We start from the raw sequence: 26,952 nt of genomic DNA on the forward strand, positions 1-26,952 counted from the left end.
CTTTGTCTGTTTGTTTCATTTTTCCTTTTTTGGTGTTCTTGACTCTGGTGAAGGGATGACATAGGACCTGGAAAAGACAGAAATTAAAGGCTAGGGATCCAGAAGAAATTTGGCATTGCTCTAATGCAGTAGCTACCAGGCTGCCACTGCCCTCGCCTGTTTTCATAGTGTCATTTCCATCACAATTGAAACTTGATAGAATAACGCTAAACCCTATATATCCCCTACTCTCGCATTCTTATCTGTCAAACCTGTCTCTTTCTTAGTGCTTCCAACGATTGTTTACCATCTTTCATACGTTTACATTCTCACATGATAAAGTATAAACAATGGATTGAGTCCTTCGTATTGGAACCTGCAAGTTCTATATATCTCCCTCTTTTGCTACTAACTAAGGCTTGTCTTGAAAGCTGTAAAACTAAATTTCTTCAAGCAGCAGTTTTCATTTGACTCAATCTGCCAACCTTCCATGCAACAGAACAAGGATTAATTTCTTAAATAGGCATTATCAGATCACACTATTAATGGAGAAGGAGTCATAATCTGACAATCTTATTTCTTTTGTGAGCATGATGAAGTAAAATTAATCAATTCTTATATATATAAAAAAAAAAAGGTCCCATCTAGTGGATGCCAGTCTTGCTGATTCTGTCTTCAGATACATCACTGAAAGTGCCTCTATGGGCATGGCTCTCGTCTGACAACTCATGGGCCTGCAAGATGCTAATGACCCCCACCATATTCTCAAAGTCTTGTTTGCAACTCAATTAATTCTATTGTGAACACCGTTTTTGTGCACTGTATTATATCCATACTGATGAAACTAAGTCCTTATTTGGGATGTCATTTAATTGGCACAAACTGTGATACATATCATAAAATATTTTTCTTTAAAATATCAAATTACCCAAACACACACACACACATACCATAAAACTCAGTCTTTTCTGTCATTATACATTTAAACCAGATTTTGACTTAAATCACCCAAACAAATTTTAGTTTATCAAACTGGCTTTTATCTAAATTTCAACTTGCAAAATGTAAATTTTTGTAAATGTTAATCCAAATAAGTTCAGAGCGACTAAAGCTATCCCCGAATGTTAATACGGTTTATCAAAACTCCTAAGCATTTTCAACAGCACTCACTCTCTTACACGCTACTCGTTCCCTCTTTTTGATTCCCACAATCCCACTTGAAGCTCGAACCCATGTAAGCCATATGGAATGCTATGATTTGAAGAAAAATTTGGGTGACTCAGTGTGTTCATGTGATTGTCAATGTGGATGGTGGGGGAGAAGCAGAAGAAAAGCAAGGAGCTTTCGGCAAGTAGGCAGTGAATAGCTACAAAGCCAATGGTTCCTTTTTCCAATTAAGAGAGAGATGTGTCAAGCACATACGGACAACAAAAGCCGATAGGAAAGCGAGCTCTCTAACGTTGATACATGAGAAAGGTGAAGCTGTGATGCATAGCTAGGCCCTTAGAAAGAGAGGTTAGGGCGTACAACAAAACAAAGCTAATAAGAGCAATTTAAGGAGACAGGCAACTGCTCAATTCCAAAATTTCTCTATGCATTCTTGTATTCATGTCTGCCCCTAAGAATGAGATAATTGAAAACAGACAAATCTTTTTCATTGCCTTTTTTGCAGGCAATGGGCTATATGCTTGTCACTTTCTTGCTCAATCGAATGAACCCCACCACTTTTATTCTAAGTACGTTGGCCTCCATTCACAAATAACTATTAACTATATATGTGTGTGTTTATATACTTCTCAAGTCCCACCTCTTATCTATCCACATATGTCAAACAAAGATCAACAGTGTCAGTCCTTAATTATTAAGAGAGCGTTCATTAACTAATCCAAATCGTTCCCAACAACTATTCCAACATCAACAATTTCAGGAATTAAACAATACCAGTAAATTAAAGCTCATCTCAATATTATAGCTTGATGTTTGATGCTTCAGTTAAACTAAGGCTTCATCTAATTTCAATTTAAAACATAATAATATAACAGAAGATCATGAACTTTTATGGATGAAATATTCATATTTTTAAATATAAAAAATAGCAACGATGACAAAGTTCGGGGATACTCCAATATCACTGCTTTAGTTTCGATAATTAGGAACCCACTTTCACTGAACTATTCAACACATTGCTTATGAATCAATATCCGATCAGTTTAGTTGCAACAACAATATTAATTACAGTAATATTGTGTAATTATTGAGCTCATGAGTAGGAAAAGGTGCCTTAAACAAGACAGAATTTAAAAAATGTATTGAATGTGATTAAGTGGGGTTCCAATAATTAATATTACTTTAGGAATTGATTGAAGTAGGGTGGAGCCAGGGGAATCAGATAGTCCATAAGTTGAAAAGGAAAGATAGAGAATAAAACAGTGGTGGTGTCAGAGCATGTGACACAGCTATGGCCACTAGCTAGTGAAGGTTTTAGGGCATGGGAGAGGCAGACAAAGCAAAACGAAACGAAAAAGTGAAACAGAGTCCCGTGAAGAGGGAAGAGACTGATGTGCTTGTACAGTACGTATATGTCTCATTGGCAGTCACTGATAATATTTCTTCTGATTGAGACCATCCTTTCCTATTGCCCACTGGTTCACTTCCCACATCCTTTCCCATGCACAAGTTTTAAGTTTTTAACAGTCTCATGATGAATATGACAACCATATCATCCATCTTTTTCCTTCTCTTTCAAATTATCCCATGCCTCATCCCTGTTTGCCTCCTGTGATTCTTCTACCCACCCAATCCCTTTTGGCTTCTTTTAACAAATTCTACTTTTACCTTATTCAGATGCATAGTCCGCTTCACACCTCCTCTTATTTGAATTACTAGGTTCTAAAAAGGGAAGTCATTTGAAATCAAACAATGACAACCCTTCATGTTGACTTGAGATAATAGACCTGAAACCACTGTCTGTAACTTGGAAAATTGTGATTCAAATTGAACTTAAAACAAATGTTAGGATGCTTTTTCCTTTCTCTATTTTATCATTATTAGATCACGGGGTGGTACCAATGCCTTCCTGTATTGATGGTAATGCGCTACATTTCAACTTCAAGTAGTACATCAATGAGAACTAAAACTAATCCTTTTTTTTTTTTTTAACTTGTTGCCACCGAGAACTAAAACTAACCCGCACACAAACATGTTTGCGGGGAAAATTATTTTGGTCAATTTGTTAAGTTTTGATGTGAATATCATGCCTTAAATAAGACCAAATACATAAATTAAATGGGATGAGATTCGCAGCATTTGCGTAAAGAAAATAAGTTATTTTGAGCATATCTTGATCATCAGAAAAGATGATATCACTAAACACGCAAATAAAAAAATCTGACAGTATTTTCAATTTTGTTTCCCACTAGCAATTTTCATATAAGACAAAAGATAGTGGATATATTAACCCCACCAAAAAAATAAAATAAAAAGATAGTGATATTTTTTTGTGGCAACCCATGTCCTACGAGTTACCCAAGGCTCAACTCGCCCACCATAAAAAGCTCAGCAGAGTTTTGTACCCTCCCTCATACAATATTCACAAGAGAAGCAGAGGTAGAAAGGCAGAGCTAAGACAGAGGAGATGGGTTGCAGGAAGCAGAAAAGGGTGTCACTGCGCAGAAAACTACACATTCTGCGAACTCGTATCAACTCCAATTCTGTAAAGTCATAACTTCTTTTACATTTTATCAGCGTTTAAGTCTCTTGATGTATTACTAAACTTTTTATCACTAATACGTTTTGAAGGCCAAGCGAAGCCTCATTGCCAAAAGCACCGTTCTGCAAATATACAGGCTAAAAGTCATGTTGGAAACAATCAAAAGAGAGTATGCCAACCTCATAGCAGCAAGAAGAGAATATCAAAACCTTCTGAAGCATGTTCAACAGCACAAGGTTTATTCACTATTCATCTCCCTACCCTCTTTTTTTCCCTCAGAGATAAATATCAAACACATGGCGCACATAGAAATGAGCGCCTCACAAATCACAATATGTCTAACTGTGTTTTCAACTTTTCGTGAAAATGAACAGAATGTGAAAGTAGAGAAGGTAGCAGAAGGAACCTTTGCGGCGAAGGTAACTTGCGAGAAAGGAGGAGACAAGCTGGTCGCCATCTTAGAGGCCTTTGAGGAGAAAGGCCTGAATGTGGAGCAAGCCAGAGTTTCGTGCAATGACGGTTTTTCCATGGAAGCCATTGTTGTAGCAGAAGACCAAGCTCTGGACACCAGAAATATTGCTGAAGTCCTTCTTGGAGCTATTGGAAAGCAGAGCGGCGAAAATTAGTAGTGAAAGGTTCAGAAGACTTGTAGTTAGAATCTACCATCACAATGTACTGTATTTGTTCAACATGTTGATGCATCCGAGACTAGTTAATACCAATTTCCAGTTCCTCTTCTATATTACACCATGAAGTAAGCAATCCCTCTGCCCTTCGAACTTGATGGTTGAAGGATTCTCCATGCCTTGCCCCTTGGGAAAATCAGTAAAAGTGAAAACATGAAGGAAAAATCTTTCCTCTAACAGTGTTTTGTCCCCTTGTTCAATATGCATATCAATGGCATGTTCATTCTTGTCATTGATGAACATGATCTGTAGATTTTAAAATAGTATAAATGTAATTTTTTATTTCTGAAAAGGCAAGATGATAATATTTTGAACCGTTAATGAAAATATTTATATTTTCTGCAATTGATGAAATATTAGAACTTGAACAAAATATCATTTTTGTCCCTCTTAGTTGTTTGGATATTCAACCTTCGTTTGTGAAGGTCTTCCATGGTAAAGCAAAGAGAGTTATAAAATGTCCTGTTTTTAGGGGTTAATAAAATTTTTAATCCTTTAAATTTGTCCTCATTTTGATTTTAGCCCCTCGAATTTTAAATCATAGGTTTTAGTTTCTCAATGAGCAAAATGTTTTAAGTTTTTATTAGATTATAAGGACTAATATTATAAATAAAATAAATTTAAAGGACTAAAATCTATGATTTAAAATTTGAGAGATTAAAATTAAAATGAAAGTAAATTTAAAGGACTAAGATGTGTATTAACCTTAAAAAAACTTTATCATATTAATTCAATTTTTAAAAGTTAAAAAGAAAAAAGGTTCCTTATTGTTATTAAAATATGAATATTCCAAAAACTAAAAGTACCACCAAAAACTAAAAAAAAAATATGAATATTCATGTGTCCGTTGGTTGACAAGATTCAGTTGAATGTGTACTTGCTTGTCATGTTTTCCATGGAATGTTTTTACGAAGGCCAATAAAATAAAAATTTAACCCAAAAAAAAGGCCTGGAATTCCCAGTTTCCCAACACAACACGAAGGGGATGTTTGGATAGAAACCAAACCATGGTTTCAAAAGTGCTTTTACGGATTACGAAGTAAATATGTAGAGGAGGTTATCTTGTTTTGCGGAAAAGTGATTCTGAAACCTAGGTTTTGGTTTTGCCAAAGTCAAACAAACCATGGAATGAATAAGAACTGTATTAATAATTTTTTTTTAAAATAAGCACGAAATTGATGAAAAAAATATATTTATACTACTTTCTGTCCTAATTAAAAGAGCTAGTTGACTAATTTAAAAAGATTAAGAAAAGAAGTTGAGTTAGTTATTTGTCATAAATAGGTGTTGTCTTTCCTAAAATATTTTTACTAATCAAATGTATTAGCTAGAACTATTATTATTAGAAAGATTATCTTGAAAAAAAATACATAAATATTAGAGATAAAGTGAATTAGGGTCTTATATTTAGGATCAAAATAAAAATTAAATAAGATGTTATATTAAGAGACAAGAGGTAGTATTATCTACGAATAGAGAATACGAATAATGCCCACTATCGAATAATAAGGACAAAAATATAATAAATATCACATGCATTATTTGGCGGCAGAACGCCTTTCACGGTGGTGGCCGAACCAAACATCCCCTAAAGAAGCTGAAAGGCCAGTGGAACCTTTTTCGGTCTCTAAAGTAAATTAAAAAAGCAGAATGAGGCCCAATGAGTCTCCAGCCAAGACGGTATAGACTTTGCGTGGGCCATCCGTACTTCAAAAAAAAAATCATTATTTTTCCTGTGACATAAACAAAGATCACTTTAAAAAATAATCAACAGGGGTTGGTTCAAGTGGTAAGCGGCTTGGTACCGCTTAAGTGAAGTCTCGAGTTCGAGTCTCAGTGTATACAGAAATCCTCGTTGGGAGAAGATCACTTTAAAAAAGAAGGGAATCATCATCGTCCAAATTCCAAAGTAGTGTGAATATTACCATCCTGCAAGTCTGCAAATCTGAGCCTACTCTTTAATTATGTCTGATGAAAAATTGAGCCATTAACCAGGATCTTGTTAAGGAATTATTGACTCTTTGATCCCTTGAACACATGATGTTTTTTCAGATTTATGAGCAATATGTTAACGACTTTTCTTTTTTTTCTTTTTTTTACACAAATAGGGACTAAAATACTAAAATATTTATAACTTTCATATAAGGGACCAAAATATCTTTCACCCTCGAAATTTAAGGGAAAAGAAGGATTATAAGAATGGTTTAATTTCATATTGAAATTAAAACCATTTTAATAATGGTTCTCTACATGAAACTAAAACCTGCCCAACAAATATGTTGCTTTGGATGGGATGGAATCGATGAAGAATTACGAGAGGAAATCAATCATAACGTGGGACCCCCACAAAAAATAATCAAAGAGTTTCTTCCATTTTGTCATCATACTGACCCCTTATTCTATACCAAGGAATCAAGATGTGCACCATTTGATGTACATACATATAAACATAAACAGATATAAATATATATATATATATTTATATATATGAAAGAGAGCAATAATAGGGGCAAAGTTGCATGTGTTCATTTGGTGGTAAAGGTGCATGCACGTGGTCCCCTCGCCTGGTCCCGACTTTTTTAAACCAATGGGAAAAGCCCTAATGATTTAATGTAGTACGGAAAAGAACACCCACTTGTAATAAAACTTGATGCTATCAGACTATTAGGATATTTGGATGGCATAAAAAGCATTTAAAAAAATATTTTTTTAATAAATTAAGGCAAATTCCTTCACGTATTTATTTTGTATACTATAAAATCACTTTTAAAATTGTGGTTTGGTTTCTATCTAGATACTCTGTAATCAGTTCGTATTCAAACTTTAAACCCGTCAAATGTTATATCCATGGCCAATTCCATTTACAATTCCGTTTCAATAAAGGGAAAAGTTTTAACAGAGCAGAATCTGGTTGTAGGTATATGCAAGCGATCAGAATGCTGTGCGATAAGAATAGAACTCATGAAAATGCTCCGCCATGGGACAAATATTCAAATTTGATGATTTGCTCATAACTCATGTGAAACAGTGGAAGTTGGTTCAAGGGTAACGGGAATTACGTCCAGGTTTCACGAATCTGGAGGACACGCTGTGAATTAAATTCCATTAGCTGGATAACGTTGACAATGGCGCCGCTGGGATCACAAAACACAGTTTAGTTTTGTAAGCCAACCAAAAGATGAGATTCCATTGCCTGTCTTCTTTAATTACAGTATATATATATATATATATATATATATCTGACGATCATGTTTCATCAAAAATTGCCAATATTATTATTATTATTCTCATCACCCTCTCATTTTAAGACTGCTTAATTTTGGTAGTGTAGTACGACATCATGCTTAGCCCACAATTAATTACTACTATTAATTTTAAATTTCCTTCATCTATTAAAGCTGTCGTGCGGAAAAAGTTTGTGTGTGTTGATTGATTTGGCCATAATTAAATATATAGATGTGAACAGGGAAGCCTGTTTCTTCAAAGTGAGGCAGCCACCTTTTGTGAACCCTTTACATTCACTGACTGCATGTCTTTCCAAAATAAAATCTGAGATCGATCGTGTAAATTTTAAAAGATTAATTATTATTATTATTCTTGTTGTTATTATTACTACTACTATACGTGTATGTGTATTTATGGTATGGTATATATCCAATACTGTAATGTTAGGTCCCCCCCCCCCCAAAAAAAAAGAGAAATACTGTTATGTTAGATTCGAGTATTCTCAGAGTTTGATGAAGGATAATCCTTTTGATATTAATTTGTTATTGCTATAAGAAAGTATAATTTTTCATATTTTTTACTTTTTACTTTTATATTGAAAGATAGATTGGTTTTACCTTTCGTCAAAGAAAAAAAGATTGGTTTTAATTTAATCACGTAGATTTTACATATTAAAATTACGCAAATTTAATTTATTATTAGAGGACAGATGATTATGCAGAATACCACTTCCTCCTAAATATAAAAGTTAGATAAATAATTTATAGATATTAAAAATATTAGTTAAATTAGTTATTTGTAGTAAATGAATATTGTGTCTTTTAAAATATTCTTATTAATCATATAAATTAGAACTATCCTTTAATGAAAACTCTTTACATTGTACAATTATCATAGAGATTACTTGAAGACAGAATAGATAAATATGATAAACAAAATAAATTGAAGTATATTTATGACCAAATTGAATTTACAGCTAACTCTAATATTAAGAACAGAAGATGGTAATATTTTTCACTAATTTCATTATATATACACATGTATTTGTTCACTTGAAATTCATTCATATATCATATTTTTCTTGCATTTATTTTATTTAAAAACGATGCTAAGAATAGTGTGCTATAAGTCTATAACTCGTACTAATATCCATAGAGAATAGTTGATTGGTGCGAAATATTAATATGATAGGGGCAATAATGATGACAATATTTTCTTTTTCTTTTTTTTTTTTTTTGCTGCCAACGATGATAATATTTTTCTTCTGCTACCAACTTGCTTTGTTAGGTCTGAATAAAAAATTAAAGTAGGTTACAGTTGAATAGCAATAATTAAGGCAGGAGAATAAGAAGCAGTGCACCAAAAATGCCGTAAGCCAAGGGATTCATCAATTTGGGAATATAAAATCTTCTGGCCGGAGATCATCAAAGAAGAAATCATCCAATCCCTATTATAAACAACTAATAATAATTTTATATAAATTAATAAAACTCGTGAAAATTATAGTTCTTTCTCATAAAATATCAAAATTATCTTCAATAACATTTATTAGTTAGAAAAGTTTAGTTAATTAGTTGGGGGGTTTTATAATTAATTAGGGATATTAAGTAAAACAAATTAATATTTTAAAGAAAACATGTTAATTATGAAATATGCCAAATTACTCATAATAAATGCAAATGCAAGAGGGGGTAATGCATGATTCTGTATTGAATAAAAGGGGCCTAATGCTTTTTAAATAACATTATGAGTTTAAATGTTATAATGAAAAAATCACATTATACTTTCAACTGAGCAGGGAATATTCCAATTTGAATCAATAGTACTCAATAACAATCGAAATTTTTTTTTTTTAAAAAAAACATAAACACATAGTTTTTACGTTGCTTCACGCATTTGGAAACCCTAGGAAAAAAATACTGGTTTCTTATTAGATTATTATATTGACCTAACTCAGATCGTATTAAACAAATTAAGTATTCCGAAATTTCGAAGTTAATTTCTTTGAAAATTTACACAAAATATATTATCTTATTCAGGCTTTCAAATTCAAGATTAACCCCTCTCCATTTTATATTTGGGTAGAGGGATGAATACGATCTGGTTCGAGAGGAAAATTAAACCAATATATATTGAAACTAGTGACTCGTTCAAAAAAAAACAAATGGGATTTGAATCTCCAAGGCAAGCATCATGACAAATTTGTATAGTATAAAATTTTCCATAGCTATCCTCTCTCTAGAATTTTAGATATTAAACAAACGAGATCATGATATTATTCATATATAATTTAATTATAAATTAATCAGTCTGAGGTGGTGACCGTTGCATTGCACAGTAAGTCTTCTTTTTTTATTTGTGTTTTTATTTTTTTAATTCTCATATAATATAATTAGTCATACTCGTAATAGGGTGGATCTTAAGTCAGAATATTATTTCTTTTTAAGTGGCAATTACATTTATATGTAACTACCGAATATATATGGTGCTGCCCCCGAAAATGAAGAAACATGTATATAAGTTGAGCGCGTAGGAAAGGGAGGGAGGGTCCACATTTCTATTATTTATGTAAACAAAACTTGACTAAAACCGAAATTGACATTAATACATATTTTAGCCAAATAAGATCAGTTTTTATGTTTGTTTTTGCTAAGTAATTACATCGGGTTTATACATAAACGGGTCACATTAATTACATCTTATATATAACCAAAATGATATATAAATAATTTTTGTATTTTATACATATATATACTATATAAATTGCGTGGGATACTGTTCTGGAAATTGATTTGCTAAGAACTAAAATAAAACATACATATATACGAGCATTCACATTTTGTGTGTGTGTGTGTGTTTTACATAAGCATCTTATAACTATTAAATCAGATAATATAAATTTAGAACATCATTGAATGTTGTCAAGGCAAATGAAAAAAAAAAAAAATCCTGATCATCATATCAACAACGAAAAAATGGTGATGAGAATATTACTTAAGTAATAAAGAGAAATAAAAAGAGGAGCTGCGGACAAATAAACATAGAAATCATCAAATCAAACATTAATAATCTGTCTGAAAGTATCAGAAAGAAGGAAACTGGGAAGGAGGGGATAAGTTAGGGTTCAGGATAGATAACGACGATGGTGGAGCAGATGATATCAAGTTAGAATACAGTTAAATAAAGAGATAAGCATGTGAATGAAATTAGATTAATTAATTAATTAATGATGCCTTCTTTATCGAAGAGTGAAATCTCATCCTCCTTATTATTTTCTTCTCCCACTTTTTTATACAATTGTTCTTCTTTGCAAGCAAAGTTGTGCTTGGACTCCCTGCACCAATGCATGTTACTTTTCTGAAATAATATCATTAATTTAAATTCAATAAATCTTTAAATTTGACTAGATTTTATGGGCGGAACATTTTTAAAAAAAAAAATCGACACAATAATGAAGGCAAATAGGGAATATTTAGCGTAAGAAAGAAAGAAAGAAATTCATATCTGCTTCAAGGATGGACTAGTAGCCGAGGGGGAATTCCAAGTTGGACAAAGTAAGGGCGGATCTGTCTTTGTCTTTCTTCTCCCAGTTTCTGTTTCTACAGTTGTTTTTAGGTTTCCCTGGCACGACACAAATTAATAGCGAAATGATGAATGAAATATCTTAATCAAAATTGTCAAACCCTAATGGTACATCAATAATTCAGGGCAAAAAGGTAACTCTAACCCCACCAAGAGTGATGACAACTACGTTAATGACAAGATAGGCCATGGATGAAACTTTCAAGCCTTCTAGATGCACCATTTTTATTAATAAGCAGATAAAACTATATATTGAGGTTAAAAAGCAAGAGAAATGTACAAAAAGATGACCAAGTTGGGTAAATTGTGATTGGCAGAGCACCCCCCCCAGATATGACAAGAGTGTCAGACTTAAACTAATCAAATGGGGCTTATCCTCATGGAAATTTCAAATATAATAACGGCTGAAGCAACCTTAAGGTTGCTTTCCAATGACATAATTCACATCTATATTATATATAAATATATATATATATAAATTTGCGTGAGTTCCATAGGATGAGGTATTTGCACGCACGTCCTCTAATAAACAAAGGCCAGATCAGAGCTTAACCAGCCAATCTGTCCAACGTGAAACCCCCTGTTTTAAAGGGCATTCCCTATTTCTCTTACCTCCTCCCTTGTCTTCTTCACTGTGCTAATCCCTTTTCCATTCTCTAGCTAGCCATACCCGCCTTCTCCATCACATATATATATCATCTCACAGTGCTTTGTAGCGGGATCGAGAGCTTGAAGAATTGTTTCCAGAAATGGACAGTAGGTTCAACAACAGCAACCGGAATATCAGTGAACAAGATGACACTGATATAGCTCAAGAAAACAGTGCAGAATCCCCTCCTTCCGCTGTCTTTAATATCGATAGCTTCGTCGCTTCTACGTCTTCCCCCAAAAGAAGGTTAGTCTTACTACACTCTGCGAGTGGACAGATAATTGATCATTTTGCATACCCGATGTTGAATTATGTTTTCTGAAAAGTTGATATTTTAGAAGTCACGGCACACGAAATCAAACCAGCCATGTTTTTCACTTGTTTTTGAGAGTTGAGACCGGCTAGTTGTAGGCGAACTGAGAGAGATGTATATGTGAAGATGTGACACTAAACGTAAATGGGACATATGGTTTTAGCAGGCGAGCCATACAGAAGCGGGTAGTGCAAATCCCAATCAAGGAAGCAGAAGGGTCTCGGCTTAAAGGAGAGAGCAATACTCCGCCGTCTGATTCTTGGGCTTGGAGAAAGTACGGCCAAAAACCCATCAAAGGTTCCCCTTACCCCAGGTACACTTCCCGCTCCTTTCACACCAAATTTCCAAACTTTGATCATGAAGCTGACATGGCAATATTAGGTCCTCCAACTCAAAATCCATCTCACTTTTAGTTCGCAGAATAAGGAATTTTGCGCTGTTTTTCCCTAATTCTGAGACAATCTAGTTAGTGTGGCCGAAGCATTAGTTTTCATTTGGTTTTCGTGGTGGTCTTCGAGCATATGAATGGCTAATCAGAAAATGACAAAGGCGGAAAAAGTTAATCAATCTGTCTTGCCTTTGTGATTGGGCAGAGGATACTATCGATGCAGTAGTTCCAAGGGATGTCCAGCGAGAAAACAAGTCGAAAGGAGCCGCGTGGACCCGACCATGATCGTCGTGACCTACTCTTGCGAGCACAATCACCCTTGGCCGGCTTCTCGAAATCACCACCACCACAAATCCGCCTCCAGCAAAGCCATCGCCCCAGCCGAACCCGTCGCGGCCCAGGTCGAGCAGGAAGCGGAGCCAGAACCGGAGTATGAGGAGAAGTTCGTGGAGCTCGGGGACGGGTCATTGATGAGCACGGGGGACGAGCTGGGATGGTTCGGGGAAATGGAGAGGACGGCAACGACGTCGTCGGCTGTTCTGGAGAGCACAATTCTGACAGGGGAAGACACAGACGTGGCTTCCATGTTGCTGCCGATGAGGGAGGAGGACGAGTCGCTGTTCGCGGACCTGGGAGAGCTGCCGGAGTGCTCGTTGGTGTTCCGGCGAGTGGGGATGGAAAGAGAGGAAGAGAGGCGACGGCGGGCGGCGGCGTGGTGTGGGACCACAAGTTAAAGAGGGAGAAGTGTTCCTGATTGACACGTTTTCTGGGTGGAGCCGGACAGAGGAAGAGAGGTTTGGTGGCATATTGGCATCGTGTGCCCACCAGACACCAAAAATTTCAGATTTTTCTTTTTTCGGTTTTAATATTGTGGGGAGGGGGAATAGGATGGGGATTGGCCATTTGTAACATGTTTGGGCTGGCGAAGTGAATTCAGCGTAGGAGGAAGGAAGGGAAAAATAGAAAAGAAAAGAGAGGACAAGTGGAAGAGAAGAAGAGAGGTGGAGGGGGGGAGATGCGTCCCACGGCGGGTGTAATTAGCATCACCTTGAGCCTTGCTTCTTCTTTTAATATTTACAGCTGGCATTTCTCCTATTTTGTCTTCGATTTTGGATTTCGTTAGAATCCACTTCCTCTGCGGTGAAAGTGAGAAGAGTGGTCCAAGTATCCCAAAGTTTGCCGCCCGTCTCCTCCGCACAAATGTGTTTGCCCATAATACACACGTCACCAATTGAGCTGGGTTTAGCATAAAAAAGCTAATTTCTCGACAAACCAACCATTGTTTGAATGGAGATGCTCATATTTCATGCATATAATTTTTTGAACATGATCATCTCTAATTAAAAAAATACTCGTGCCTAGTAAAAAAATAATAATAATGGACAACACGTTGATGAGACACTCAATAGGATAAAATGTCTTTAATACAATTGTTTTAATAAGAGAATACTAATACTTATTAAAAAAAAAAAAACTGCTAACAAGTATGCACATTAACTCAGGACGTGCTTGATTTGACTTAGTTTGAGTAATTTTATATTGTAAGAGATAAATATATAAAAAGAATTTTGTATCATAAATTAAAAAAGAAATATTTTTACACGGCCATTTCTTTATTGTTCATGTTTTCCATCGCATTATACTTCTCCAGTTATTAATGTATAACTTAACTAAATACTTCAAGTAAATCAAATATATTAATTAAATTAGTTAATACAATATATATTTTCTGAAATATTTTAATCGTTTTTCTTAATTCTCTCCCTGCCTTTCTTATTTGTTATTATTGAGACAATATCAATAATATTAATTTTTAAAAAATTATAAGCATGTGAAATAAGTTTTATATACAGAATCAATATTGGCTCTCAAATTAGATTAAGGACCATAAAAGTATATAAAAAATTGCTTTTAATTAGTAATAATAATAATAAAGACGGGAGAGTGACGAAATTCCCATGGATGATATGAGAAAATTAACAATATTTTTCACGTTTTATTTATTTATTCACATCCTATATTTATTCTATCCAATTATTTGTTTTTGCATCCTGCTAATCATTATTCGGACTTGTTTATCATTTCTTTTCTGTTCCTCACTTGAATGTTGTTTAGTTCATCCAAAATAATTAGTTGCATTGGATGCCAGCAGATTATCGCAGGAAAAAAAAAATCTAAAAAGGTAAGGCTTGCCATAATTACAGAATTAGCAGGGTGAAAGTTTGTGTTTGGCGTCACGAGTGACGCAAAGCCTGATGAATGGACAGTACTATAACTTTTTTTATATATATATATATAAAAAAAAAATCTAGGTGAATTGGGTCTGGAACTCATAATGATCAGAATATGTCTCTTAACGGGTCAAGACATTCCTCCAAGCATACAAATAGTCACTAACAAGATTCTCATATCGATAGTAAGATTTAAACTCCACTTTATGAATTATAAACCGATTTTTTATTAACTGGATTGTTTAATGTGATTATGAAGTTTCATTTATATTTTTGTAATTTTCTCATGTGGATCAGATCTGCAGTGCATCATATTTTTTATTGTTTTTATGAGATTTGAGGGGAAATGGGCTAGGCCGGCTGATCACCCCCTAAAAGTCAAATCCACGTTAAACTTTGACTTTTCGTGTGATGATGGCTATGTGATGCCAACCAAAAGCCATAATCAATTTAGTATTCTTATTCTCCGACGACTTGCAGTATTTAAAAGTCTCCTCCATATACCAATTAATCAATCCCCCATTAAAAAAAATCTTACAGATCAAGCAAAGACAACAAGAGAGTTACTACTGACTGTCCAAATTTAAAAAATATATATATGAATATATATTTATATAGAGAGGGAGGGGGAGAGAGTATTCTGTCATTCAACTTTTATTTACTTGAAAAATAATTTACTACTGATTGAACAGTTTTTTTCTTCTAATATAATGTCATGTCTTTAATATAAGAGCTAGTTAACTAATTTGAGGAGATTAAGATAATTAATTTAGTTATTTGTAACAAATAAGTGTTGTCTTTCCTAAAATATCTTTACTAATCAAATGTATTGGGTAGCACTATTATTATTATAAAAACTATCTTGAACAAAAAAAAAATAAATATAAGAGACAAAGTGGATTAATATTTTATATTTAAAACTAAAATAAAAGTCAAACAAGCTCTTGTATTAAAAACGGGAGGTAATATATGTATGTATAATATATGTGTGTGTGTATGTATTTGCCAGCATACCTTCTACGATATGTTGCAAACTAATAATGTGGCAGGGGAGAAATAAGAAAATGTGAGTGTATATTTCTTTAAACTGCGTGTCCCTTTCTCCGTTGTAACGATATTTCCATTTCAGAATTTTATATATTTGTGGCCACTGTCAAAATAAGTGAGACGCATATATGATACAGATGGAGGGATTTCATGGAATCAAATGGGATCCTCTACCAAGCATCTACGTCTCAGTCATTCAGATTTAATTTAAATAATTTAGTACTTTTTTTCATTTCAATAGTTTTTGATGCAACGAAAGCATTGGACCAAATGAAAATGGCTTTCTTGTGCAAAGAATATTAGTAAATAAATTTGCACTATAAAATTAGTTTTATATTTAAGATAAATAATAGCATTGGGTCGAATATAAAAGAAGAAAATGCAAGGCTTTGTTTTTCTGCTTGAAACGATCAAATATTCTTTTTTAGGGGTTTGAGCCTTTTTCGTTGTTTATTCATATTCCACATTTTTCATTTCACAACGCAAGCCCCCCCTGCAATTGGAAGACATGGTAATCTAATTTCGTACTTTATTTTGAGAAAATGATTTAACAAGAAATCGATTACGTGTCCCATACACACACACACACTATAAGTTAAATTTTTAAACATATACTCCTACAGTCCTTAATATAGGACCCAATTGTTGAGTTGGTTTTGGTCCTAAATATAAGACTGATTTCTCATATTTATCAATTTTTTCTAAATTACCCCTATGGATACTCCCTCAACTATAATCAAGTAGAAAAGGGAGAGGGGGTATTAAGAAAGATGATTATAGTGTTTTAGGAAAAACGTGCCATATTTTTTATAATTAACTAACTTACCAAACTTTATTAATCTAATCAGATTAGTTAAATGGGTCTTATATGAAGTATTAAAATAAGTTAGGGCTTTGTGATCGTTCATATTGGTGTAGCATAATGGATGCATGAGTTGTAGCGTAAAAAAAAGTGTACGTCACCTGATACAAAAATGGTTCATTACTAGTTTTGGGCCGGCCCAACTCATAATTGACTTTGGGCTTTCAAATGCGCGCAGTTTCACACTTGCTTAGCTGGGAATCTGATTGTGATTCATGGGGCTCTTTTTTTTTTTACCAAACGTTTCTTTGGGTTTTGGTTGCAGTTTCCGTTATGGAAAGAAAAGTGGTGCTCCCATCCATTAAGGCCAATTCTTAGTTCTGCGGGAGGAAGAGGAATAATTGCGGATTAGGCCAAGTTTTTTCTTTTTTCTTTTTTTATATTTTAAAAACTAAATGATTGAAAAAGCCTAAGAAACTTAAAATATTATAAGTTGGACCCAACGAGAGGGATAGTTTTGTCTATTAATGTTACAAGCGAGTGAGCGAGGAACCAAATTAATAATTACTAAACATTCATACAAGAGAAAATAAATTTTAAAAAATAACTGTTTGAAAAGGTAACATTAAAAAATTAATTAATAAAAGAATTGAAAAGACAATTTTTGGAAATATTAAATTCATAATATTCAAACCAAAATAAGGTTTTATCCCATCATAAAATGGATCTTGCAACTACTTGCATGGAGCGTGGAAGAAGTTTTAGGGATTCACATTAATAACAGAATTTGAACTCAAATTTTTTATGAGATATAATCGGTTAATTATTTGCTGATTAAACCTACTTTATTGTCACATATGATACACATTTGTGCCATGATGATTTCCCAAAAAAAATATGAAGAAACTTTATACTATTAATTTTCAAATTTTGGTAATCGCGCCATCAATAAGAAGCAGTAATTAGCAATTATTGAAGCCCCAATTAATTTCTGGACGCAACTTGAAAGTTATTTGCTGGACATTACAGGTAGGCGACAACCTTATGGCATTCATTACAGCATTATTGTGTGTATCTAAAGTGATTTTCCTCAGACACAATACACTGACTCACATGAATCCATTTGAGATTCACAGAACCCCCAGCAACTTTTTCTGCTCTTTTGCTCCTTTTACCATTTTGGAAAAACACACTTCCTGTTCCTATTCCTCTTCAACTTCTAACTTTATCTTTCTCCCTTTGCTTTCCCGGAAAATCGTTGTACAGGAAAGATTAGTAAAAGCCATATTTGCATCCACAGACATCAATCATGGCGAGCAGATGCATGGCATCATTACTATGGCCACCCAAGTCACTTTGTGAAATGATGATTAAATTCCCAGCTCATCCTGTTTCAATATCATTCCCAGGAAAAAAAAAAAGTTTCAATTTTTCACATTGAAAACCAATTTTGAAATGGTAGTTTCTTCACTTTCACATTACTGTTCACCCCAAAACTTCAAAATAGACAAGCGGGAGTCAAAGAAGTCACAGGAAAAATTACTGTCATCTATTTTTTTCCCCTTATCTCAGAAGAAAAAAAATTGTCAAGATCAAGTGCTTTTTCAGGATGGAGCTGGAAAAGAATTGACATGTTGTGGACTGATATAACCAAAAGAGTTTGGTCTGAGCATCTGTTCCACGTGGCTTATTAATTTCAGATTAATACACCAAAATCCCATCCATATCTTCAAAAGTGTTTTAAACAATTCACCCAAATTGGATCAGGGTACTATTTTAACAGAAATGAATAATTTATTTTTTTATATCATGCGCAGAACAGACTGGTGTACCAGAAAATGATAAGCCTCACGTCCCTGTAACACATGGTTCTGTGCTCTCCTACATCTGCTATAGGAAAAAGCTTCAAGATGTGAGACATGACATGAACAAGTGGGGCCAAGCCACACTTGACTTCATGCCTCACACCAAATTAAAAATCACACATTTGATGCATTGTATTGTACTGCCATGTTATATATATATATAGTGTTTACATTTGGCTTCATATTTGATATAACATGATTTTTATATGTGAATTAAAGCGTCTTTTTCAGATATAAACTAAAGGAGTTTGGGAGGAAAAAAAAATAGAGGCGACGGAATGAGTAAAGAATCTCATATCATGGTGCTCACGACCTATCTATGATTGTAGTCAGCCAGCCATACACGTCCTTATCGAATATCCCAGACCCACCTTCGTCATCATTCGCATATACTTCCACTCCTTTTCCAATATCGCTTCATCATTCTCGGCCTCTATTTTCTGTATATCCCATGCACCCTTTTGCATCGTCACTATTTTTTCCTTTTATTTTTGTTGTTCCATCTCTGAAATGGTAGCAAACTCGTCTTCTGCTTCCTCTGAGACTGAGACTGAGACATCACTATCTCCGCATGTGGTTCAAGTTCAGGTGGTTCCAAAGTCTGTGTCGGATAGACTGTTGGAAAAGTTCTATGATAAGTCACAGTTCGACTTTGACTATGAACAGAGTGGGTTGTGGTCTCCTCCGGTTCGCCGAACCGTGTTCTTGAACTCACAAGGGAAGATCTTTTCGGAGAAACAGATGCTTGAGAGATTGGACAGCATAGCAGATGCAACTGGTGGTGGTGGCAGAGGAAACAGAGTCCGTTTTGGTTCAAGAAAATTCCTGTCCTGTTGGTTTCTTGGTTAGAGTTTGATTCCCTCTTCTTCCATTGTTGAGAGTTCTGCTTTGATGCAATCGTTTTAGAATCTAGTTAAAATACAGAGCAACACAGAATTTTCCCTGTTCAGATACAATCATCATATTCAAAGGAATTTTGCTTGTTCTGCCTTGTTCTTTTACTTTCTAGTTTCTACCTCTACCTGATGTAAGCCTTATAAAATTATCTGAAGATCGGTATAGAACGATCGGTTTTAAAACTTCTTTTCTTTTCGCAGGAAATGTGAAGGCACGAAATATTTTTCTTCTCACATCTCGTCGGAGAAAGAGCAGATCATCAAGCCTCTGGTTCTGAGCAGAGTAACCAAGCATCTTCTTGAAGTTCATCACAAGCACCGATGGGTTCTGTTCATGATCTTTACGTTGCTCCCTAATTAAAGGGGAAACGGTAGATTTGCACCACTTCACTGATGTTTTATGTGCTAACGGCTTCGAAAACTGGGGGAAGTCCTTGATTGGAGTATGAGCTTAGAGGCATTGATGATTGAAGCAGCAGAATCCGAGGATAGTACAAGCAAGAAGACAGCAATTATTAAATGTCGATGTCCTTCCAATTGGACGTTGAAATTCCAACTTCCCTGTACAAATAGCCAATGAGTTACACTATCTATAATTGACAGTCTTCTTTGATTGGCATGCAGGATTAAGTAATCCCAACATATTTATCAAAATTACTGCGAGAAGAATTTTTTTTCCCCATCTAAAATATATATAATCAAATTCACTGGGATTGTCATGATACTCGGGAGTTGGGACTTGAATTTGGGTTTAAAAAAAAAAACCGTCGCGATGTTGACTTACAGGAGGTATGAATTCGAGGTAACAAAAGCCAACGGATTTTCCAACAAACAAAAGGATATTCCTAATTATTTACCAAAAAAAAAAATCACAGATTTGTTGATTGGATCGAATCATTTTGTCATATGTTGTAGGAGTAGCAATAAAGGCAGATACTGACATGAAATAAAAACAAAATCTGAACCATACGGCATGCCGACCGGATAAATAGTATGATGATTCTAGAGAACAGAAACAAAATCAATGTCGTAATTATCCGACAAACTCCCATGAAACAACAACCATACTGACGTTCGTCCTGAGATAGTCCAAAGATGAACCAGATTCCATGTATGTCTTATTAACTGTAATTTTTCTGGGGCTCTCATCTGCTTTAGGGCCAACAGAAAAAAGGCAGACACGTTTAAAACAAAGAATATACAGACACGGGACATGTCCTATGGTAAAATTTATGTCAAACTTGATCGGCTCTGAATCAGCAGATTCATATTCCACATCTGCCACCGACAGTGGACTGCCAAGCAGGAAAATTAAACTGGAACAGGACTTTGCTGTTCAAGGGCTTCTTTTCCAGTGATGCCTTCTTTCAAATTTTTGAAATATTCGTTGTAGTCCTTTTCTGGAGGGGGATTCGCGGGATCGACTGTGAATGGCTCGCTAAATGGAACAGTACTTTTAACCTGCAGCAAATAGAAACATCCATGGTGACGCCTGGAATCCTTCCACAGACCACAATCATCTTACTTAAATCCACGTTGTGAGGGGGGAAATTGAACTCAAAATTGAACAACGACAAGCACTTCAGAACTCATTTTTCGTTTCCCACTTAGGACAAAAGGCCATGAAGTGAAGATAAAATTAAAGTTCACCGGCACTAGTACAGGTTATCCCGATAATATGAATAGTTGCATGGCCTTCTTAAAGCACAAAAGTTCATAATCCTACTTCGTAGTAAAATGTACTTTACTATTTTGCACTTAACCCCAGCCTAAAAGTTTAAAATCGTACATGTTCACACTGCATTTAAAAAAGAAATATACATAGATATGAATATACACTATGGAATAGATCAAGCGCAAAGAAGGCTGACCTCAAACGTTTTGTTGCATGCAAAAGGGCTTTCCAGCGCAGCCACACATATACGGGCAACCTCTTCCCTTGATACTTTGCCCTATAATTTTATGCAACAAGTTCATGATATGAAATAGGTCAGGCTAGTAATTAATTACAGAAATAAAGCGTCTGGGAAAATTTTATAGCAAATTTGTTTAACCAAGAGCAACAGAAAGTAAATAGTAAATATTATCCAACTTTTGTTTTCACAATACCGTAATATTATCTCCTTGATCAAATATTAGATCAGCTCCAGCAGGTTCTTCAGTCAACGCACAAGGCCTCACAATTGCATAGGGTATGCCACTCTCTCTAATTAAATCCTCCCCCTATTGAAATTTGTAACATTTTACACTGTCAGTAAAGGAGGAAGCATACACCTAAGCTACAGAAAATCAGCAAATGCTATTGGACAGTAATATAAGAACAGGCCATCTCCTCCCAAATATGATAGAGGCAGCAACATTCCGAGAACATTCATTTACAGATTGAGGTATGCCACTCTCTCTAATTAAATCTTTATAAATTTTTCAAAGTTCGAAGCATAGTTTAAATATCATCCTTTTTTTTAAGGTGGAGCTAGGGTATCCTCAAGTCACATTGGACTTAAAGACTAATCCTTTTTGGACCGGGAGCGGTTAAGGAATAACCCTCCCAACAAGTACTCTTCTTAGGATTCTTGTTTTCTCCTTAGAGGTAAATATCATCCTTTTAATTTCTCATAATTTTAACAAGTCGTTCAATTGTAATAACTGCCTCTTTTGTCCCCAGTATTATCTCATAATTTTAAAGTGTGAAAATTCAAGAAGACGAAACTAAATAAGGGATAAACATTTTTACTAAAAGGGAATAGCAAGGATTTTCCAAGGGCTACCACTAATAATGTGATGTTCAATATAGTTTCAAGTTTTATATCAAAATCGATTTTTGCAGACAAACAAAACAAGTTTTCCAGACCAAAAGCCACACAAAGCTCATATTTTTGCAAATTATAAGAGACATCAAGCAGTATCATACAGTTGAAGAGCTACATCGGAGGCCTAGAAAATTAATTATTTATTTTCACTAAACAGGATGCAAAGATCAACTTTGTACCTTCAGTTTAAATGTGAGGATAAAACCCAGTTCTTTGTTTAATCGAACAGCAGGAGGCTGTTTAGTCAGATCAAGTCCAGGCCTTTCGGGTCTGGTAACTCCCGCTGAGCCGACATGTACAAATCTACATGTGACACAAGATATTGTAAACTAAAAGATTTGACAGATAAAGAAAGAAGATAAAAATAAAAATATAAAGTTGTACCTGGGTGTTACTGGATCCTCCATATATGCCCGTATGCTTGACACAGGAAGCTCAAAAGGACCTTCCTTAAATGTTCGATTTAATTTACCATCATATTCAAACTTGCTGAACATCAGCTGCAAAGAATTTTGAACCATAATTAAGAACCTTCGTGCAACATCATTACAATGACGAACAAACAGAAATACTAACGGCAGAGGCATGCCTGCAATGATATGATGTTGCTTGGATCAAATGGTGGTGCATCTGAGACAGTTCTTGCTCGAAACACAGGTCTTAAAGAAGAAAAAGGCAATTGTATCTGTAAAAGATTAATGAAAAACAACAACCTTATGAGTCATAATTAGATAATGTATTAGACCTGTAAACTGCGAGAAATGCATGAGATGTTATTTACTGATTGCCATTCGCCTTCCACAGTGTCAAAGCCTGCAGTGTAACCAACAGTGTCCCAATCACGGCTTGTACGAACAATGAGTTTATATCTACGGCCATCACCTTTAAGACGGAGCTCCAAACCATCATATGCAGAAAGGTTCTCAGGTTCTGAGAAATTCTGAAAATTTATTATTTGACTAAGCATTCTTTAGTAAAATTAACTGCTTACATGGTTAGGATAGAAAGAAGTTAGAGCTGTGATTGAACGAACTCGTGGTCATGGGCAGAAATGTTAATTTAGATTTTGAAAGATGGCATGCTACAGTCATCTAAATAAAGTACGAGAAGAAGTAGTTCAGAATGTTGGTTCAGATGGTGAGGATGAAGAGGGGTATGGGTAAATGAATAAAGCCTCTTGATGTAAGAGGTAAAAAAGAAATAGTTATGGATAATATATTTTTGTATGATATATTTATTTATTTATTTGAAAAAAAAAAGTAGTTCAATATGTAAGAAATGCTAAATGGTCCAGATTCAGAATCAGGTAGCAAAGACTATGCCCCTGCCGGGGAATTTTGAACTGTTTTTCTTCCCGTAGTTTACCTTAGTTCTGATACTGGTAAAGCCACCATTGTTTGCTGTTGAAACAACACCTGCACCAGAAACAGAATTATGTTAGTTTGAGAACCCCAACACAGAGGACCTATTACCACCTTCCAAAAAACATACAGATGCACATGCAAGGCGTTGACACAAACCTTTGAAGACCCCAGTTGGTCCACCATTTTCACCACCGGTTGGGTCAATTTGGAAAGTGCTTTCACTGACTCCACCCATTACAACATCATCTAGAGCACCCCAAGGTAGCTGCCTATAATTGTCTCCTGTTAAGCAAAGTACCAAATGAAAGATAAAAAGAATAAAATATTACTAATCACATGATGCATTTGACTATTTGAGTATCCGATATTGAGCTCTAATAAGTTTTCTTTCCCTCCACCATCTAGTAATCAGATGTATTTGTGCAGTACAGCATGTTGCATGCACAAAACCATCCCATAAAACAGATGGTCTTGCGATTTATAGATTCTTTTACTTCAGGAGACTACTGCAACTAGCTGCAAGCTAACAAACGAGTCAATATTTGAGTTATTGTCTTCCTACAACTTGAATAATCAAACTCATTTCTAAGCTCATCGGCATATTAATCTCTTTCCTTGTTTCTATTTGCTTCATGTGGCATGTGTCATGTAAGCTGAAGTATTATGATATGTTCCCCCATTCAGCTTTTACATGGTCCCTTTCTCATGCTTTAAGAACACATGTTTAGAGTGACTATTATAAGTACGTTGTAGACTATGTCAATCAGTTAACAACTGCAATCAATCACAGTCAACTGTTTTGAAATTTTTTTTTTTTTAAAAAGGAACCTACCTTCAAAGCCAAATAATGGTTTTCCCCTTTGAAGTCCAACATTCTCCTTCACAGCATTTATCAAGTTCTTCATCCCCACATACTCCACCAACTCTGGTGGATCACCTTTGATCTGCTTTCAACAATCATTAACTAAGTACGAAAGGTTTCCAGAATTTATATCATAGACTAGCATACCAAGAAAAGAAAAAGAAAATCTCGTTCTAGATATTGCATAGGGAGGAAGCCAGATCATTCCACTACCTCTGGCTCAAAGAACTTAATTCCCTGCATTAAAGACAAATTCATTTCATTAGGGAGAAAAATTATGAAGTAAGCAGTAGACAAGCATATAAATTTTACAAATGAGAAGAGTCACAGGCTGATCAAAAGTCAACATGGCAATGTCTGCAATAGATTAGTGTGGCTTTGCGTGTAAGCAATATTAGATTTCTATAATCTCAATGGAGATACAGAACATACTTGGCTGTATTTTGCCCTATCTGGAGTGTCCCCTTCCTTAGGACCAACAATGACAGAAACAGCATTTATTACTTTCTTCACTCCTTTGAAGTACTCAGGAACCAAAGTGCTCTCTTTTGTAATGTCTCCAACAATCTTGGTTTTGGCAGATGGTCAGTTGACAGCAAAGGAAGCAAGCGACAAGAAAGATAAAAAAATAATGGTTGATATAATACACCATAAGCAGCAATAAACTGAAAATAATATATGATTATCTTCCATCATAAGCTTTGAAAATTAGGTGAGTCTCCCTATCAAATGCAAGAAAGATAATATAGACGACTTGAAATCAAGTTATGATCTCTTCCTATATAAACACATATTCCCAAGACAGCAACAAACTTCTATTACCATTGGATCTGTCATTATTAGGCATATTGACATTGTAGTCAACTAAATGATAATCAGGAAGCTAAACTCACAATTTTTAGTAAGCAAATCTGATGAGGGAATTTGTTTTAATGCATCAGTTAGACAACTCACCAAGTCAATGTCTGAGCCTAGCATCCTTCTTGCCTTCTCTTCATTTCGAACCTGAGAAATTATCATATGGATTTGAGAAACTTTTATTGAGCATTGAAGTGTTAACTGAAGTACTGGATCATAATTTTTGCAATTTTTCCTTCATTTTCTCCTTAAGCTCTAGTTACTTGAAGCAAAAACTTGTAGGCAAGTAAATGGCAATACCAATACTCGAACTGGAATTCCTTTCTTTCGCAATATGTCAACCACCCTTCGACCAACACCACCAGTAGCTCCAGCTACCAGGACAATATCAGAATTCTCCATGGACTTAACCGGTTTACTTGGGGAAGGACCCGATAGTTTCTCAACTAGAAAGTCAAAAAACTTCACAATTCAGAAATGATTAATACTCATTAGTTGATCGTTGACACATTTTTTTAAAACTCATACTAGTCCAAAATTGCATCAATGCTGCCAAACCTTAGCAGGAGAAGGGGGTCCATTGAAAAAGTATAGTGTTTTTATGAATCTGCCAATATCCCAACCTTGTTTTCCAGCTTCAGCAGATATGGTTGCTCTATAAGTTTTGGACGTGAGATTGGCCGGAGTTTGTTGATGAATCAAGGTCTGGGCTTTATGATGAACTTGAAGAAAGGGTTTGGGAAGTCTGGATGATGACAAACAAGGATGTGGAAATTTCTTACAGAACTTTCTTCTAGTTAATGCAGAGCCCTGCAGCGAGAAGGAATTTTGGTAAAATGGAAGCTAAAATGGCATGCACAGATAAATATGCTCCCATACATGAAGCTTCACGGATAAATTCTGGATTCACTTACACGCAGCCATTACGGCCTTTAAACAAAAGATGAAAATTGGGAACCAGCGAACGTTGGAAAAAAATCCCAATTAATGTCCTCGAAAATTATAAATCACAGAACAATGAGGGAAAATAATTAAATAACAACAATCATAAACAAACAGTCTTCTATAAAGATTCCATATTCAAAGTATTCTGCCCATGAACATTTCACACACTAAAACGCACAAAGGCAATTCCTTCTGATTAGCAATAAGTTGAGTCCAATTATACCAAAGTGAAAATTTTTAAAGACCTTGTTTCTTTAACTCGTAACAATTCTCGTTTGTGCTCTTCGCTTGCTTCGTTCTTCTTTTTTTTTTTAAAGAGTACAGCACATTATCAGATGAATTATCCCAGAAGTTCATAGGAACACGAAGCATTGGGCATGGAACCGAGAATTTACCCGAAGATTAAGGAGGGAGGACGAGGAAGGCGATGACAGACTGGTTGAGTACCACTCCATCTTGCACGTACGAGTAAGGAGAGAGTAATGGCGATTTGGTGGAAAGTGATCTGATGATATTTTTTACATGGGGGGCTAAGTATAAGCCACATAGGCACATAGCCAAGCGTTGTCACTTTCAGAGAAATTTCAAGCTCATGTCTAAAAAATTTATCTAATTTTTCCATTCCTGTTCTCATGTGATCTAGAATCTCCTCCCAAATCGTAGGTGTTAACAGTATTTGGATTAGTTTTAGTATCGGCTGATAAGAAAGATGATCATCTCTATCTTAATTCCCTGCAATGC

At 35.0% G+C, this 26,952-nt stretch overlaps 4 protein-coding genes across 7 annotated transcripts; 3 read left to right on the plus strand and 1 right to left on the minus strand.

The window, feature by feature from the left end:
* The first annotated feature begins 3,574 nt into the window (after positions 1–3,574).
* LOC114722844 (uncharacterized) lies at positions 3,575–4,688 on the plus strand. Its single transcript, XM_028908961.1, has 3 exons — positions 3,575–3,691; positions 3,778–3,924; positions 4,063–4,688. The coding sequence occupies exons 1-3, from the start codon at positions 3,614–3,616 to the stop codon at positions 4,312–4,314; spliced, it is 477 nt and encodes a 158-aa protein (XP_028764794.1). The 5' UTR covers positions 3,575–3,613; the 3' UTR covers positions 4,315–4,688.
* Positions 4,689–11,674: 6,986 nt separating this feature from the next.
* LOC114722841 (probable WRKY transcription factor 65) lies at positions 11,675–13,626 on the plus strand. Of its 2 annotated transcripts, none has more exons than XM_028908959.1 (3): positions 11,675–12,076; positions 12,310–12,456; positions 12,737–13,626. In XM_028908959.1, exons 1-3 carry the CDS (start codon positions 11,931–11,933, stop codon positions 13,263–13,265), a joined length of 822 nt encoding a protein of 273 aa, XP_028764792.1. In that variant the 5' UTR covers positions 11,675–11,930; the 3' UTR covers positions 13,266–13,626. The 2 variants fall into 2 exon arrangements, with proteins under 2 accessions (XP_028764792.1, XP_028764791.1); XM_028908958.1 differs by having other exon boundaries at positions 11,677–12,076; positions 12,307–12,456.
* Positions 13,627–18,783: 5,157 nt separating this feature from the next.
* LOC114722845 (uncharacterized) lies at positions 18,784–20,016 on the plus strand. Its single transcript, XM_028908963.1, has 2 exons — positions 18,784–19,320; positions 19,574–20,016. The coding sequence occupies exons 1-2, from the start codon at positions 18,987–18,989 to the stop codon at positions 19,648–19,650; spliced, it is 411 nt and encodes a 136-aa protein (XP_028764796.1). The 5' UTR covers positions 18,784–18,986; the 3' UTR covers positions 19,651–20,016.
* A 298-nt stretch (positions 20,017–20,314) lies between these two features.
* LOC114722840 (uncharacterized) lies at positions 20,315–26,844 on the minus strand. 3 transcript variants are annotated; one of them, XM_028908955.1, is made up of 16 exons: positions 26,607–26,844; positions 25,825–26,076; positions 25,567–25,728; positions 25,363–25,413; positions 24,841–24,975; positions 24,622–24,645; positions 24,379–24,490; positions 23,703–23,828; positions 23,548–23,597; positions 22,964–23,122; positions 22,772–22,867; positions 22,567–22,682; positions 22,362–22,485; positions 21,482–21,595; positions 21,244–21,324; positions 20,315–20,833 (listed from the first exon to the last, which is right to left on the minus strand). In XM_028908955.1, exons 1-16 carry the CDS (start codon positions 26,664–26,666, stop codon positions 20,684–20,686), a joined length of 1,812 nt encoding a protein of 603 aa, XP_028764788.1. In that variant the 5' UTR covers positions 26,667–26,844; the 3' UTR covers positions 20,315–20,683. The 3 variants fall into 3 exon arrangements, with proteins under 3 accessions (XP_028764788.1, XP_028764789.1, XP_028764790.1); XM_028908956.1 differs by having other exon boundaries at positions 25,567–25,712; positions 25,890–26,076; positions 26,607–26,843; XM_028908957.1 differs by lacking the exon at positions 26,607–26,844 and having other exon boundaries at positions 25,567–25,712; positions 25,825–25,961.
* Positions 26,845–26,952: the final 108 nt, after the last annotated feature.

The sequence above is a fragment of the Neltuma alba genome, unplaced genomic scaffold (assembly GCF_004799145.2).
Source record: "Neltuma alba isolate B1F8T4 unplaced genomic scaffold, ASM479914v2 tig00012116_pilon, whole genome shotgun sequence".
In the NCBI taxonomy this organism is placed as follows: Eukaryota; Viridiplantae; Streptophyta; class Magnoliopsida; order Fabales; family Fabaceae; genus Neltuma; species Neltuma alba.

Bases quoted from the DNA above. Each gene is read 5' to 3' on its own strand.
- LOC114722845 (XM_028908963.1), top strand. From the start codon at position 18,987: ATGGTAGCAAACTCGTCTTCTGCTTCCTCTGAGACTGAGACTGAGACA. The intron at 19,321-19,573 runs GTTAGAGTTTGA...TTCTTTTCGCAG, and splicing joins CCTGTCCTGTTGGTTTCTTG to GAAATGTGAAGGCACGAAAT.
- LOC114722840 (XM_028908955.1), bottom strand. From the start codon at position 26,666: ATGGAGTGGTACTCAACCAGTCTGTCATCGCCTTCCTCGTCCTCCCTC. The intron at 25,729-25,824 runs GTTTGGCAGCAT...TGAATTGTGAAG, and splicing joins GACCCCCTTCTCCTGCTAAG to TTTTTTGACTTTCTAGTTGA. The intron at 24,976-25,362 runs GTGAGTTGTCTA...GCCAAAACCAAG, and splicing joins TAGGCTCAGACATTGACTTG to ATTGTTGGAGACATTACAAA.
- LOC114722841 (XM_028908958.1), top strand. From the start codon at position 11,931: ATGGACAGTAGGTTCAACAACAGCAACCGGAATATCAGTGAACAAGAT. The intron at 12,077-12,306 runs GTTAGTCTTACT...ATATGGTTTTAG, and splicing joins ACGTCTTCCCCCAAAAGAAG to CAGGCGAGCCATACAGAAGC. The intron at 12,457-12,736 runs GTACACTTCCCG...GTGATTGGGCAG, and splicing joins AAAGGTTCCCCTTACCCCAG to AGGATACTATCGATGCAGTA.
- LOC114722844 (XM_028908961.1), top strand. From the start codon at position 3,614: ATGGGTTGCAGGAAGCAGAAAAGGGTGTCACTGCGCAGAAAACTACAC. The intron at 3,692-3,777 runs GTAAAGTCATAA...TACGTTTTGAAG, and splicing joins CTCGTATCAACTCCAATTCT to GCCAAGCGAAGCCTCATTGC. The intron at 3,925-4,062 runs GTTTATTCACTA...GAAAATGAACAG, and splicing joins AGCATGTTCAACAGCACAAG to AATGTGAAAGTAGAGAAGGT.